This window comes from Mastigoproctus giganteus, chromosome 10 (assembly GCF_048544385.1).
Source record: "Mastigoproctus giganteus isolate SK-2022 chromosome 10, ASM4854438v1, whole genome shotgun sequence".
Taxonomy (NCBI): Eukaryota; Metazoa; Arthropoda; class Arachnida; order Uropygi; family Thelyphonidae; genus Mastigoproctus; species Mastigoproctus giganteus.
The window spans coordinates 213,422,903-213,439,908 of record NC_143584.1 but is presented as its reverse complement, the minus strand read 5'-3'; the positions used below and the strand labels follow the sequence as shown (position 1 = coordinate 213,439,908).

The window sequence follows — 17,006 nt, the reverse complement described above, 5'->3', positions numbered from 1 at the left end:
AGAATTGCAGATATGTAAACATTCTGATAAAACTTGTTGCATCTTTTCAGCATGATCCTATATTTATCCAGCAAATCATTGGTTCATGTGCATTTAATGTCATTAGTTTCTACATGAATAATAATGCTCCCTTAAAACTGACAATCTGTTGGTGATGTCATTTGTTGCTCCCAGAAGACATGCCCTGGTTCTAGTCCACCTATCCTTATTAAAAAAAAATGTTACCAGTTTCCCTGACAGCAGAATATCCCAATAAAACCAAATACTCTTTGAACAAGAGTTCTGTGGCCCAAGTCAGGGATGTATTGCCCAACAGGTCACTAGATACTAGAGTTCTGACAAATTTCCAGTTGTTTGTCTCTAGGGCAAGCACCAAGTTTTAATTTTTTATCAGTATACTTCTTTCATTGGGAATGAAGAAAAGAATTGTCAGTAGCTATGATTATCAACTAGACCAACCTTTTGAATACATGCCACTTGCTATGCAAGTGATGAACTTGTGACATCCTTAGATGAAGTATTTGAAGTGGAACTTTTTAAGTAATTTTATCATTTTTTTCTGATGCTAATTTTTGTTTTACAAGAAAGATGTATTTTATAGGCCTCACCTATATGCATCTATTTAATTACATTTATCTTAAAATATTCATGTCTATGTTCTTAACATGTATATTTTATTTATTTACTTTATTTTGTTATTTTTACAGCCAGTAATCCCATGGATTCCAAAAGAAGGGCAGAAAGTTGGAAAAAGAACAGGAGGCAGCTGGTCAGTATAACCTTTTATTTTTTTTTACTTTCTTTAAAAAAAATAATAAATTTTCTTAATGGAAATATTGAGTAGGTTGTACAGATAATTCATAGTTTATATAATTTTTGAAAAGTAACTAATTTAACATATGCCCTAAAATTTTTATAGGCATATTCTACAGTAGGGACACCAGACTATATAGCTCCAGAAGTATTTATGCAGACTGGCTATAATAGTGCTTGTGATTGGTGGTCCTTAGGAGTAATCATGTATGAAATGTTAATTGGTAAGTGAATTTTGCTTTCACAGAATTGACATTTTGGCCAAGTGGCTATTGTTTTTGAGATATGTTATTTTTCAGTTAAAGTTGATTAGCTTTCCATAAGTGAGTTTTTCAACTATATTTTGCTTAGCATGGAATATTTTCAGTAGTTTGTGTACACCTATGCATATATGATATTCTCAATAAATAATTTGTGAAAACAGAATAGTTATTCATACTATCTTTAAATACTCTATAATTCATGCTAAGCAGTGTTTTTATCCATTGGAAATAATAGAAAAATATTAAATGAAATTAGGCTGAATTATGTATGGATATAATTATTTCACATGACATAATAATCATGTGCTTCTCTGCTTTCTGCTTTTATGTGTACTGTCTGAGGATTTTCTATTTCTTCCATTAACAGCCATAGAACTTGGGCTTATGCTCACTTTAGAAATGGCATCTTTATCCACTAGTTAATCTGAAATTACCTATTATCATTTTTAAATTTAGTACGTCATCAAAAGAGAGCCAAATCTGCTATTCATTTGAACACTCCACAGCCTGCTGTGAAAGCTGTTTCAAGGCTTATTGAACTTTCATATTAGGTGGTGGGTGGTCAGTCAGCAACCATTATACCACATGGCAAATAGCATATCAAGTCTGAGTGAGCATCCAAAAGGTGTGTGGAAGTTCAGCTTCCATTTGAATGTATAATGAAGGTTACATGTATAATTTGGTCATAATAGTATTGGATGTAGACTGAAAACTATGAGTGTAGCTCATAGTTTTCAGTCAGAAAAAGTCATGTATACAAGTGTTATATCTTAACTTATCATACAGTTACACATTTTTATTCTTTCTTGTCCATAAAATAGTCCTAAAAGTCACTTTCTGCATGAAAATTAAGAATTCTGGATATGGCAACTATATGCTTAAAATAACCACTTTTCAACATTCCCATGAATAGCCACTTTAGACAGGTTTTACTCTAAATAGTACAGTAAAACCTGTCTAAAAGTACCCCTCCCACTTGCCTAATTAGGTAAATAACCTTTAGACTAGCTAGGTACTCTTCCTAGTTGCCATTTCATGTCAAGGCATTTGCAATGATCCCATAATGCATCATTTTCCAAACTGTGTTCTGCAAAAAATCGTAATTAATAATTTAAAAAATAAAATAAATAAGTTTTGCATATTTGTAGTGTACACCACTTTTATATCATTATAAGTTTTAGCATTACTTTTTTTTTTTTTTTTCGGTTATTAAGATACTGGCATAGACTAATAATCAAATAGACCGTGGAACACTTTATTTTGGCAGGCTTTGTGTAGAAAAGTATGTGTAGGGGTAATGACATCTACGAAAAAGTAGCAATGTAGTGGTCTAATATGCCATTTGTATGTAATTTATCCTGGAGTACATGGGTTGAAGGAAAGGGGGAAGCAAACCGATATCATAACTAATTTTTGAATTAGTTATAAATTTTTCTTGTATAAATTTTTTTTTTTGATAATTATCAGTATTTCGAAATATTATTATTAAAATAAATAACCATGGATTTGTGGTTGAAAAAAGGAACTTTAAAACAAGAAGCAAGTCCTTCTAGTATTGCAACTGTGGCCAATGAAAATGAACACAATATTGTCACACTTCAAAGTGAGGATGAACAATCGCAGCCTTTTTCCCCCAAAAATCTGAAGTGAAAAAACAGGAACCAACTAATAAAAGACCAAAACGAAAGTAAGATGACAGTTATTTGAATTTCAGCTTTACACGTGTTAGAAATAAAGTGCTTCTGATGCACAGTGCGTTATATGTAATAAAATATTAGCAAATAGTTGTTTGGCTCCCGCTAAACTTGTGTTTTGTAAGTGTTTTGTAAATGTATTGTGAGATGAAAAGCGTTCTGTTACTAAAAAAGTTTGGGAAACACTGCCATAACATAACGTTTACACTTCTGTTGGAATATTTAATTCTTCATATAATGATTAGTTATTAGTGTTTCGGAGTATTTGTAATTTATTTATCATACTAAAAAATATTCAGTCTTTGCATGGAGCACAATTGACTAGAGCTCCTGCTGTAGTTTTAATAGATATTTTAATAGTAACTGTTATATTTCAGGAGTATTATCTCCTTTATGTACAGTATAAGAATGCTAAAGTCATAAAGCAATAATCACAAAATTTATTATCTAGCATTCCAAGGACTGCTTTTATACTGTATTTTTTATTTTATTTAGATACCTTAGCAAGTAATTATAACTCATTTTGATTCACAATTAAAATATCCTTCAAAACATCACAAAGTATTTTTATAACATGTAAATATTTCTAGATAACCACTTGAGTTATTTTCTTTTCTTGCTTTTATCTTAAATAATTTTGCCTTCTTTCTGTTGCTTATATAGTAAGAAAGAAGGAAGCAAATAATATATGTACTGAACAGTATACTTTTATACTTGCCCACATGGTTCCTCTTTATGGAATTTGTGTGTAATAATAGGTATGTTATTTGTTACATCTGACTAGACCGGTGAATCAGGAAGTCTCAATGGCATTGTAAACTCCATTCTTTAATAATGATTGAAAGCATTGTTCAGTTAATGTGCATAAAACTTAAATTTCAGATTTTATTTGTTTCTGTAATGTTATGAATGATATTATTTCATAGGTTATCCTCCGTTTTGTTCTGAGACTCCTCAAGAAACATATCGAAAAGTTATGAATTGGAGGGAGACCTTAGTATTTCCTCCAGAAGTCCCTATTTCTAATGAAGCTCGTGATTTGATTCAAAGGTTTTGCTGTGAATCTGAGAGGAGAATAGGAGCAAATAATGGTGTAGAAGAAATAAAGCAACATGCATTTTTTAAGGGGGTTGACTGGGAGCACATCAGGTAAGCCACATTTTTATAATAGTGTAAATAACATAGTTATTCTTGAGACTGACCAGTGAACCCAATTATTTACTTCAGTTTTCAGCTGGACTATCAGGGGACATCTGTTATTGTTAATAGCAGTCTACTAATATTGTATTCAGTATAGTACTATTCAATATAGTAATTTTTCAATACATAAGCATCACATTTTCCTGAAAAGTAATAAAATTCATAAATTGAGTGCAATTTTTGCATACATATAATGAATGATATAATAGGAGAATATGTGGCAAATACATCTTATGTCTTTTTTAGAGTATTGTTGATGCATTTTTCATTTAAATTTACACTGTGCTTTATATATTTGGTACAGTATGCATATCACACAAAGTGCAGTTTTCTTGTTATGCAATGATAGTCAAGCTGGTTTTGTATATAGCATGGCCCTGTGTACAGTGTTGCAATGTATGTATGTATAGTATCCATTAAAATTATTTCATTCTTATTCATTTTACTTTCAAAAGGTGACACTTTGTTGAGTTGCCAAAGGTTGGCATAAGATTGAGCTTTCTTATTTGTAAATCAAAAGGAGAATTTTTGACATATTTGTAATGTCAAAAATTCTGATTCATACGTTTACAAGTGCACAACTTGAATTTGCGTAAATCAGGAGATTACTGTGTGTGTTACAGTAAAAACCAAAAATCCATTACTAGCAATTTTTTCTAGTAAAAACCAGAACTCCTAATGTATTCAACAAAACTAATTTTTACTAGAAACCACTGCATTTGCTAGTTAAAACCCAAATCCAAAGTGTAACTCCTAGTATTTACTGACATTTTTAGTAAAAGTTCTTGCTGCATACCTTTTAGTAAAAACTAGTTCCTTTGAAATTTCACTTAGCAGAAACCACAGGTACACTGTAAAAAATGTAATAGAGGGGAAGGTTAAATCTTCAAGGCTCTTACATCTTTGTGACAGCAAATAGTGACTAGATCTAGCTCCACCCATTGCTTTTGCATTAGAATGAATGCCATTCTGCAAGCAAGTAGAGCCAGAATGAATACAAGAGACAGGCCAGGAAACCTCACCTACATTTGTATTTGGAGTTTTCTTAACATATTTTCATTTCACCTAGTGGAAGGAGGAAAAAAAAAAAAAAAAAAGATCAGGTTAGTTTAAGCCACCAAATTTGGGACAGATTCAAGTAAAAAATGGTGCATACTACATTATGGTCAACACTTTTTTTGCTAGAGTAAGTCTGAGATTTGGTGGTGCAAACTAACCTAACCTCTTTTTCCAGCCAAACATGAAAGCCTATTAAATTCCAGCAAACTCTACTCACTTGCAGCACGGTATTCACTCTAATGCAAAACTGTGTTGACTAGCAGCCAATCAGCATGAAACAGTGGGTGGAGCTAGATGTAGCTATCATTTTTGCTTTCGCAAAGATCCGTGGGTGAGAGTCTTGATCTAAAGTTAAACTTTCCCCTCTATTACATTTTAGTGTTCTTGTGGTTTCCACTAACTGATATTTTGAAGAAACTAATTTTTTCTAAAAGGTATGCACTAAAAATGTCAGTAAATGCTAGGAGTTACACTTTGGATTTGGGTTTACAAGGAGGCACAGTGATTTCTATTTCTTACTAGTAAAAACTAGTTTTGTTGAATGTGTTAGGAGCTTCTTGTTTTTACTAGTAAGAACTGGTAGTAATGGGTTTTTACTGTATTAGCATTAGCATTAGTAGAGGCATTTGATGCAAGAAAGCAAGCTTATGCAGCATCAGCCAAAAAAAAAAAAAAAAAAAAAAAAACCACTTCACCCCTCTGTTCGTTCAAAATACCTGTCCAGCTGAGCCTTAAACTTATTTAGGCTATCAACTTCCACGACAAGGGATGGAAGTCTGTTCCACCAACCAACCACTCGCTGGCCAAAGGCAAATTTCCGCACGTCTATCCTACATCTGTCTTTCCTCAATTTGAATTTATGCCCTCTCAGGTGATTATTCTGAGTGAGAGGAAGAATCCCATCAGCATTGAGCATGCTCAAACCATTCAATGCTTTATACACCTCTATCAGATCACCTCGCTGGTGCCTAGTCTCCAGACACTGTAATTTGCAAAACTTAAGCCTTTCTTCGTAAGAGCACCCCTTTGTTCCATTCACTAATCTTGTTGCCCTTCTCTGTACTCGTTCTAGCAGCTCTACATCCTTCTTGAAATGAGGCCTCCAGACCTGTATACAGTACTCTAGGTGTGTACTGTTATGCACACCTAGAGTACTGTATACTCGAGCGAGACCATTGCCTTATACAAGGGAATAACCACCTCCTTATCCCTGCTAGAAAAATTCCTATATATCATTGACAATACATCTGCACTGCTCAGAGAACTTCATATCTGCCTGCACAACCATCCCCAGGTCCCTTTCATTCTCTACCATTGTCAGTGTTGATACCACAGAGTTGATACGTTGCTCTGGGGTTGCTGTTCCCCATGTGTAGTACTTTACATTTGTCAATGTTAAACTTCATTTGCCACCTCTCAGCCCATCTGTTCAACCTTTCCAGATCCTGTTGCAGCAGCATATTGTCAGTAGTGTCCTTGACAACCCTGCCTACCTTTGTATCGTCTGCAAACTTCGACATTAAGCTTGATGTACCATCATCAATATCATTTATGAATACAGAAAACAATAATGAACCCAACACCGAGCCCTGAGGGAGTCCACGACGAGCAGTGTCCATTGATTACCACTCTGTCTTCTCCCCCTCAGCCACCCCTTTATCCACAGCAGCAATTTGCCTCCAATGTCACACTGCTCCAATTTGTGCAGCAGTCTTCCATGTGCAACAGCATCAAAAGCCTTTCTAAGATCCAAGTATATAATATCCAAGTTATTCCCTGCATCCAGTTCCATACTGACTGCATCATAGTATCCAATCAAATTGGTCAGGCAAGACTTCCAATTAACAAAACCATGCTGTGTCCGAGCTATAACTGAAGTCTTGTCTAAATGATCCTGCAGTGCTTCTTTAACCAGTGCCTCCATTAATTTTCCTGGAACAGAAGTTAAACTAACAGGTCTATAATTGCTTGTGTCAGCCTTTGATCCTCCTTTGTGAATTGGGGTCACATTTGCACATCTCCAGTCTGTGGGTACCTCCCCCGAGTCCAAGGAAGCTCTCATAATTATCGCTAAGGGTTTGCTTACTTCCTCTGCTGCCTCCTTTAATATAACTGGATAGATCCCATCCACCCCCGGGTGCCTTTCTTGTGTTTATCTTCAGCAATTTCTCCTCCACTTTACTCTCAGATATTACAAGATTCTCTAGCTTACTGCTAGAGTTGAATACACCTCTGGCTTTCCCCTCGCTAAATAACTCCTCATGTGTGAATGTCGATGCAAAATATTCATTTAGTTTGTTAGCTACCTGAGCAGGATCATCAACAGTTGACCCATCGATATCAAGTGGACCAATCTGATTCATCCCCTTCCTTCTAGAGTTTACATAAGTAAAGAACTCTTTGCTGTTTTTCTTTGCATCCCTTGCCAAAGATTTCTCGTACTCTGCCTTCGCCTGCCTAACCTCCTTTGTAACTTGGTTACAGATCAACTTGTATCTATCATAGGCTTCTATGTCATGTGTTAATTTGTATGTATCCCATGCATGTTTCTTCTCTGCCAAATGCGTCATCAGTTCATCTGACATCCATTTAGGCCTAAACCTTGAACAATATTTCTTAGTTGGTATGTAAAGCCTAGTAGCTTCCAAGATAAGTTCTTTGAATGCTTCCCATTTTGCATTTGCTGTTGGTAACATCATCAGTTGGTCCCACTGTATAGAATTTAAATATTGTCTCAGTCCATCGTAGTCGCCTTTACGAAAGCAATAACCCTTTCCTTTACCGCTAATGGTAGTTACCTCTTTGAGTAAATCCCACTTCAGCACACTGTGATCACTGCCACCTAGTGGTTCATTTATCTGCAGATTCTTAATGCATGCAGAATCACTGCTGATAATCAAATCAAGAGTATTCCTCCCTCTAGTTGCCTCCCGAACATGCTGATGTAGAAAACAATCATCCAATAAATCCACAAAAGCCTTGCTAGTGTGTGAGTGACCAGCCCCCAAATTCCAGTCAATATCTGGGAAATTAAAATCTTCCATTATAAGACTCTGATTTACTGGCCCACTATTTCCCTGTACAGTTTATTATTATACTCATCAAGTCATTAGTCCTATAGCACACTCCTACTCTCAATTTTGATCTCCCAATGCTTATGTCACACCAAGCTGACTCGACACTGCACTGTCCAGCGATGTCCACCGGCTTCACTTCCTTGGATTTTATGTATTTCTTAACTAATAGCATAACCCCTCCTCCCTTCCTATCCTGTCTATCCTTTCTGTAGACGTACTCCCCAAATTCCTGTTCTGCATTCCTTATGTGTGACACCAAGTCTCTGATATCCCAACAATATCTGCCTTTGATGTTTTGAGCAATACCTCAAATTCATCAAATTTATTTACTAAACTCCTAGCATTGGTGTACATGCAAGTATACGTGCAGCTATTTCTATTCTTAGCTACCTTAACACAACCCATGTGTTTACGTGTACCGCAATGAATCCCAGCAGTCTCTGAAATATCCTGAATCTTGTTTTTCAGGCTTCTGCTCATTCCAATAGAAGCAGTGCAAGAATCTCTTTCACCTCTGCCAGTGGCTACTGTTAATCTATTCGTCTTTGTATCCCCCCAAGCTAGCAGTTTTCCGATAGCATCAGCAAATATTCTTGCACCCTTTCTATTTAAGTGTATCCCATCCCTGTAGAAGCAGTCTCTCCTGTTAACAAGTACAGTCCAGGCTGAAAAAAATTCTACCCCTTGAGCCTTGCACAATCTTTCCAGGGCCAAATTGATCGACCAGGCTCTCATCATATACTCCCTCCTATCGTGTCTGGGCAGAATTGCAGACACTTTCAAATTCAAATGGTTAGCTACATCTAAGAATTTGGCATCTGTTATAGGGAATAGAGTAAAAGCCCATTTATCTGGCTTGTAGGGATGGAGGTACCAGTTCATAATATATTATGTACAGAACATAGTACAAACATTTTAAATAAAATTACTATGCATATTTCAATTGTTTCTGTGTGGCCATCAGGTCCTCTAGTAGTCACTTAGCTGTTTGAAGTTGTTCAATGAATGTATTATATCAGATTGATTAATGCATCTGGTAAGAACTGGCATCAGGTTTTACATTGCTAATTATCAATAGTTTTCTAATATTGCTTCTTATTAAGTCATAGGTTAACTGTCTTAAATTCAGTTTATTTACTGTTAAGAATTTGAACTTCCTCTTCTTTATCATTATTAATTTTAATTTTTAATAATTGTAAACCACCCAAATTATTTTCTGTGTTCTTATCAATAAAAGTCATGGCAAATAGATTAGTTTATTTCCATTTCAAATTCTGCTAACACATCATTTGTTTTTCAATAATCCTGTTGATTTATTGAAAGATTGTATTTCAAAACAAACAGTTTGGCATAGTTAATATGGTAATTTTTTATATATATATAAATTAAAGACTGCTTTATTTGAATAAAACGAATGTCTTCAATTTTTTTGTTATTTTAAATTCAGTCTGAGCAGTTTTCTAATGTGCCTGAAGGAATTATTCCATAAGAGTTTGCAATGAAATTTGCCTATAAAATAATTATTTCTAAAATGAAGCTTTTTTTATAATGTTTAATTTTTTTTTTTTGTAAATGTGGTACTTGCATACCTTTTTTATTTAGCAGTAACAACTATATCGGGTCATTAAGAAAAAAAATGCAACAGTTTTGAAATCTGTATTTTTTTATGTATTGGTGAATTTAGTGTTTTAGACATGTGAGACATGGGAGTCTATTTACTAACTAGTGATGCATCCTAGTGGGAAAATTCTGTAAGTATGATGAAGTACACACTACACAAAAAAGTTTTTCAAACTGGCAGTTTTTTGTTACAGTGCACCATGAGTTTAAAGTGAAAGCTGGTAGCAGGAAGGTCTGGAAAGCTCAACAATTTTGAGTTTAGTAAAAGAAGTTCAGGCTAATTGTACAGATGAGATTGTTCAAAATGATAAAAAATAGGTTCTACTATTTTATTTTGGAATAATTTAGTGATAGGGTCATCTCTAATTAATATCTTAGACAATATGGTCTTAGCCACAATACTTGATGGTTCTGAATCTCTGATTATTTAATGTGAGGATTTTTGAAGGACAGTTGTCTAGGAATAATCCATATACCATTGAAGATCTGGAAGGTGAAATCACAGCTGTTGTTTAGGGTATTTCCGAAGAAACAATTTTAATGTACAGTGGTCTTTGGTTTGGAGACCTTGCAAGTGTACAGAGAAGCTTAAAATACAGTGAAGTATCCCAAATCATGCTTGGAATTTTAAAAATTCCTCATAATACTGTTTAATGTGATAAAGAAAAAAAAAACTGAGTTTTTGATGAGCAAAATCTGCAACAGTATCTTTCTTGAAGCAGTCATAATCATTTAACATCTGGCAGACAATTCAAACAGGAATCCACAGAAAAACCCCAGGTAAGCTAACATTTGAAAGCATACTCTACTGATAAACAACCCTATACTGGATTTTAATATAAAATGTGTATATTGTCAGTGAAATTTAATTTCTAGAGAAGTATAGACTTTAAAAAACTTCCTGCTCCTTCTTGCAAAATCTCCTCTTTTTTTGTGAATGTCTACCCTTTGCAAAAAAGCTCCTCTCTATTTTTTTTTTTTTTTTTTTTTTTCTATTTTTCTCTTGCTTACAGTTACTCAATCTCCAGCTTTTTGAAAGCCAAAAGTTACAGCTATGGGTTTGGCATAAAGGCTTAAGCAGTCCCCTGGTCTCCCATCTGCCTTTTGCAGTTGTGTTGTTAAATACTGTTCTTTCATCCAGTATTTTTTATTTTATTATTATTTTTTTTTGTTTTGCATGTTTTTCGCTCTCACAACTGTTCACTAGAAATTCTGTCCATAGTTTTGCTAAAGATACTGCTTTGCACTGCACAAACACTTACAAATACCAAAATTTGCATTACTCATTTCTATCAGTATCAGAATATTGTCCAGTGGGAGACAGGACGCATAACTTTTTATTAGCTTTAATTTTTCTGAAAGCTGTTCCTACCTCGTTTCCCACAAAATAATAAAAAATATTATTTATGCCGACAAGAATAGATTTGTCTGCTTGGAATTATTTTAAACTGCAGTATTCCTTGGCATAAAATCTGTCACTGCATCCAAAATATTAAATATGCACTTTTGTTCTTGGTGTTATTTTCCTTCTGAACAGGTATTAGCTCTGTGAAAATTACAGATAAGCCCTCACTATAAAATGCTGCTCTCGTGTACTTGGAAGAACTACCAGCATCTCTAAAAATCATTGATTTTTAGAGATGCTGGTAGTAGAAATATTATTTTGAACCCTTTGAAAGCTCCAGCTGCAGAGGAGACAAGGTAGTCCCTGCAAGCATATGTCCTTGAGTAAGCGCTGTCCAAAAGGCAACACAATGAAGTTTGCACTATAAATAGCGTACTATTTGTCACTTATGTACCAAATTTCTAAAAGTATTCATCTGTAGATAACTTAGAATTTCTTAAAGGTATTTTCTCATGACTATAGTTAAACAATTTCAGGTGTAGTTGTGTTGTTTTTTTTCTTTTCTTTGTATTTATTTCACACTCTTATCTTTTTCCTTAATTTTAAATAAAGAATTTCTTCCTGCAAATTAACATACTTTTCATTTTTATTATATTATAGGGAAAGGCCAGCAGCAATTGCAGTAGAAGTTAAGAGTATTGATGATACATCGAATTTTGATGAATTCCCAGACGTTGATTTAAAAATCCGTAAGTACATAGTCTGCCATTGTAAAAACATCCGAGATATGAAACTGTACATCCAGTACAACTGTATATTGATTTAACAGTCAGAAGATAAACCATTAGAAAGGATTTGCTTGTCAAAGAAGTAGAAATAGTGAATAATTTATATTTGTTCTGCATTAATTCAAAGTAGACTGATTTTAATTGCATTTATATGTTTACATTGGAATTAAAAACAGTTCACAAACCCTTCATTCAAATGTGGTTTTGGATATTCTCAGGAAATCTTTTCTCTATCTTAATGTCTGTTTAATTCCATTATAAATTCAGAAATTCTTCAGTTAATATGATGGAATTAATTTTATATTTGGGAAGAGAGAGAGAGGAAATGGTGCTAAAATAGCCTTGAATTAAGGGAATGTGTGGAAAAGATTGAATATGTTAATGATAGGATAATGGTTGTGAGAATAAAAGCAGAATCTAGAGATAAGATGATGGTGCAGGTATATATGTCAAAGTTAGAATATAACAGAGAGGAAATAGATGTAATGGATGAGAGGGAAAAAATAATTTTTATTTGGTAGTTACAAAGGAGTTGGAATGTAGTTGGGGGGAAGAAGAAGAAGAATTGCAAATTTTGTGGGAGACAGTGGATTAAGAAGGACAGAAAGGAGGAGAAAGTGGTTGTATTTGTGAGGAAAAATAAAATACTAGTAATAAATTTATAGTTTAGGAATCATAAAAGGAGGCACTTGAAAAATTCCAGGGGATGTAGAAAATACCAAATCAATTATATAATGATAAAAGAAAGGGGAAAAAATTTGCATGCATCAACCATCAAATACAGAATCAACCATCTGCATGCATCAACCATCAAATACAGAATCAACCAAAAAAAAAAAAAATTCTGCCTCATCTCTCTACTTCCTCTAATAATTTGTGTAATTTTTAAATTTATTCAAGTTACTCACTTCCACAACCATATTCTGCCTAAAAGCAAATTTTTGCACATCTATCCTGCAACCATCCTCTTTCAAAATTTAGTTACTGTCCAGCTCCCATCTATAAATCACATGGGTGGATCTTGTGGATATAAGATGTATGCTAAGTGCCAAATCAAATGTCGTTACAAGGCATCTGTGTATTTTGTCTAAAATTGCATGTTTGCTTGGTGATAAACCTGCGTTTTTTTCTAGGATCAAAAACCATATGTGTCCTTTAGTAAGTGCCTCACCTGAAACTGATTAACTCAGCCACATTGTGAAAAGGCCAAAAATTCTTTGTATCAATGACAGGATTCAAACCCAGGCCTTTTCCACCCGGTGCCATAGGATGATGATTATAACAATCCTAGTACTTGCGAGGGACTTGTAGACATTGCCAGATTTAGGTAGTATGGGAACCTTGATACACATTTTTACAGGCCTTAAAAATGGATCCTTGGACCAACATTAATTGTTCCAGGGTCCCCACAGCTTTGTGGACCACCGCACTGCACTGCACCTTGTAAATCCACCTTTCAAGAATATAGGGACAAGAGGGTGGGGATTTTGATACGTTCCTCACAGATCATATTAGAAAAAAAGTGTAAGTTATTACAGGCCAGATGTCTTTTTGCCATAAAATTAATAAAACATCAATTAAATATTATGCTAACATATTTTAATTCCTTTTATTAAAAAACACAAAGAAAGTTGAATTCAGTATAAGATATGACTAATTTTTCAATTGTTACATGGCAGATTAAAGGAACTTACAAAAAACTTATACAGGTAGTTCTCGACTTTACGAATTAATTCATTCCTAGCACATGCTCGTAAAGCAGGAATTTATTTCCCATAGACATAATGTTAAAAACAGGGATTACATTCTCAACAATGAAATTTGACCAAAGTAATGTTAAATAAGGACAAAAAAACAGTAGGTTATGCTTAATAATATGCTTAATTATAATAATAAAGAAATTATTTATTTTACAAATGTTAATGTTTATTCTTCTTCTTCTTCTTCATCATCACTAAATGCACACTCGGTGATTTGTCACTTGTTGATGGTTCATCACTCATTGTTGGCTCCGCACTCGTTGGTTTGTTGGAATCACAAGGAGTCATCTTCTTCAGAAATGCTTCAAGATTCATTTGTTTCCATGAAGCCCTCTCTTTTCTATATAAATTTCACGATGGCATGCATAAGCATTTTTTAAATCTGTAGCAACTTTTCTAGTGCACTTGAAATTTGGATCTTGCGACTAAAATCTCAATTGCTTTTTCTATGTGTTGAAAAGCTTCGTCAAGCCCCTTGAGAGCGAAGGAACAAACAGGAGTTTCAGTGCTATTAAATCATCTTTTCCTCAGCTTCTTCACATTTTGCTATTTCAAGGAGGTCTTCATTTGTGAGCCCTCCATTGTGTGCTTGAAGCAGATCAGTGTTATTTGTAGAAACCTCAAGCTGCAATTACCTAGCAATATTAATGACGGCTTCTGTTTCACTTTGTACGATCTCTGCTGTAGTAGTACTGTATTGTATACAATACAGTACACTGTAGTAGTGTATTGTATAGCTACGTGCATGGTTTGAAATTCCATATTTATGAATGTTTAGCATTTATTTATTGCAATTAATGTTCATATTTTTGATTTTGTTACATGAAAAAAATAACTCGTAAACTCGTGAAGCGGGAACTGCTTCTACAAACATTTTGTGCTTGTTGTCTTATCACTGAAATTTTCTTAACACTTTGTTAAACAATAATGTAAATTAATATTTATTTTATTTTTATATCAAATATAATTAAAATAAATATAAAATGAAATCTGCAGTGTTTTTTAATATTTTATTTGCATAATTAATGTCCCCCCCCCAATTTTTTGCAGGACAAAAACAGGGGGTTAGGGACAGGGGAACTGTTTTTTTGTAGTCTTGCCAACAAAGCTTTTGCCCAATGCACTATGTTTTGCAATTTTTTTTTTTTTTTTCCTGCCAACCAGGCTTTTGCCCGTTGTACTGTTTTGTGATTGTAACCCCCCCCCTCTCATGGTTGGCGAAGGATTCCTGTACAGATGACTGATTTCTCAAACTCTTGAAATAATTAAAATTATTTCAAGAGTTTGAGACTTAATATTTTTGAAATAATTTTCATATCTAGTATGAAAATTAAAATTTAAATTGTTACGTGGGCGTCCAAATCATTCTATTTGCCCCTGTTTCACGAGAGTAAATTGATATTTTAACACACTTAGATGGTTTTGGGAAAACATTTTTAAATTTAATGATTTACAAAATTTAATTAAATTGAAATTATTATATATTACCTAAAAGTTTTAAACTATATATTAACTCATGTGATTTAAGTAGTTTAGACATTTTTGTTATTTTATTAATTATTATTAATTTTATTTATTTTTTTTCAGCTGCAGCTCCAGCTAAAGAAGGTGAACCTGGATATAAAGATTGGGTTTTTATCAATTACACATTTAAACGATTTGAAGGCTTGACCCAAAGAGGAGTGAAGAATACAAAGAGGAGTTAACTTTGCATACACTAGTATGTTTTCAATTTCATTAGAAGTCATATTGCACTTGAATGACTGATAAGGGAAGGGGTGGGAAAAAGAAGACTGCCTTGCCGAAATCATGGCTGCTAACTAAACCAGTGCATATTTATTTAAATAGATAATATGCTGCATACTGCTTGGTTATCTTTTTGTTCAGCAATCCTGAGGAAACTTCAGTATTTATTTATTTCAGAAAAGCTGAGTAAAGCAAATGGCCAAGCAGTTTTTTGTAATATTGACTGAATACTTGTGTGGTCATGGTACAATTGTGGGATTTGTAAATAAAGCTTGTGTAGTAAAAGTGTGGGTGGTGTGCAAAAAAAAAATATTGCTATATGCAAATAGTTTAAATTGCAGATGTGAATGTGCAAGAGGTTGGGATAAAGGTTTTTTTTTTATTATTATCTACAGTAGATGGATATGGTGTTGCTTGGCATCACAGTGTTGGTCTGGTTTTTATTTTACATAGTGTGTTTGTTAAATGTAAATTAGAAATTTGAAGTAGTCACTGCTGTACTTGTATAAGCTGCAAAGATTGATTTTTATTCATAGTAATTAATGCATAAGTTGAACTCCTCAGAATTTGATTATCTCTGCTTTATCTTTAGATATATCTTAATATAAATACTATCACTTTTGTATTTCTTTAAAATTTGAATTCAAAATACCTTTAAAGGAAGACATCTAAACTGATTTTCTTATTTATTTATTTATTTTATTATTTGTATTTATATATGTTTCTTTGGAAATCTGTCTGCTTAATTGGATTAGATCTTTGCTAAAGGTCTAATTTTTTTTTTCTTTCCCTTCTTAAGACATAATATTAAATGAAGTGAAAACAGGATATTTTATAGCTTTTTTTTTTTTTTTTAATGGGAAGGGTTTTCTAATTAATGTTGAGGTGTACTTTCTTATTGCATATCACTTTAAAAGAAAAGAATACCAACACTAAAGTGCACCATTTAAAATATTGTTGGGTATACTAATTATATTGCCTTTCTTGAAAATACTGAGATGTCATAATGAAATAAGTAGTCGTAAATCAAAATATTTCTCAGTCTAACATACCAAGAATGAAATTTTTCATATCTCATTTTATACTAACTTTTCAACTTCTTGTGAAGAGATTTTGCATAGGAAAAGCTATTCTCTATCTAAATATAGAAATTTAGATTAAACAAAATCATTTAACCATTTATATTTGTGCCTGATTATTGAGAACTAACCTTAAAAAAATCTTTTTGCAATTTTTGTTAACATATAAGTTGCTCTGTGTGTGTGGAGGAAGAGGGAGAGTACCGAACGGGCACTGTTATTGAGAGAAACTTTAATATCCTGAAAAAATAGTTTGTCCAAAAGTTTAGTTCAAGTAAATTTATACCTACATTTAATCAAATATCAACTTTAAAAATATTTATTTTCTACTGTGTGATATTAGTGAATTACTATAATCACTTGGATTTTGCAAGATGCACATAATCCCATATACTGGTAATTGTTATTATATGTATTATGTGAAGGAACATGCATAGCATTGTTATTTGTTTGATAACAATTGAATATCCTGATTTCATCCATTTGAAATTGCATTAAGTTTCGGATTTTTACTCTCCATTTTTTTTATGACCAGAAAAATCTTGTGTCACCGTCTAATAAA

The 17,006-nt window shown here is 33.3% G+C and overlaps 1 protein-coding gene across 5 annotated transcripts in view; it reads left to right on the top strand.

Moving 5' to 3' along the window:
- The window catches only part of trc (Serine/threonine-protein kinase tricornered), a 188,593-nt gene extending 172,674 nt beyond the window's left edge, over nucleotides 1–15,919 (top strand). For all 5 annotated transcript variants that reach the window (XM_090383881.1, XM_090383880.1, XM_090383882.1 and 2 more), the window contains 5 exons: nucleotides 708–769; nucleotides 920–1,037; nucleotides 3,697–3,919; nucleotides 11,732–11,820; nucleotides 15,207–15,919. In XM_090383881.1, the coding sequence (XP_090240007.1) occupies nucleotides 708–769; nucleotides 920–1,037; nucleotides 3,697–3,919; nucleotides 11,732–11,820; nucleotides 15,207–15,325 (611 nt within the window). In that variant the 3' untranslated portion in view covers nucleotides 15,326–15,919. The remainder of the gene's footprint in view (nucleotides 1–707; nucleotides 770–919; nucleotides 1,038–3,696; nucleotides 3,920–11,731; nucleotides 11,821–15,206) is intronic.
- Nucleotides 15,920–17,006: the final 1,087 nt, after the last annotated feature.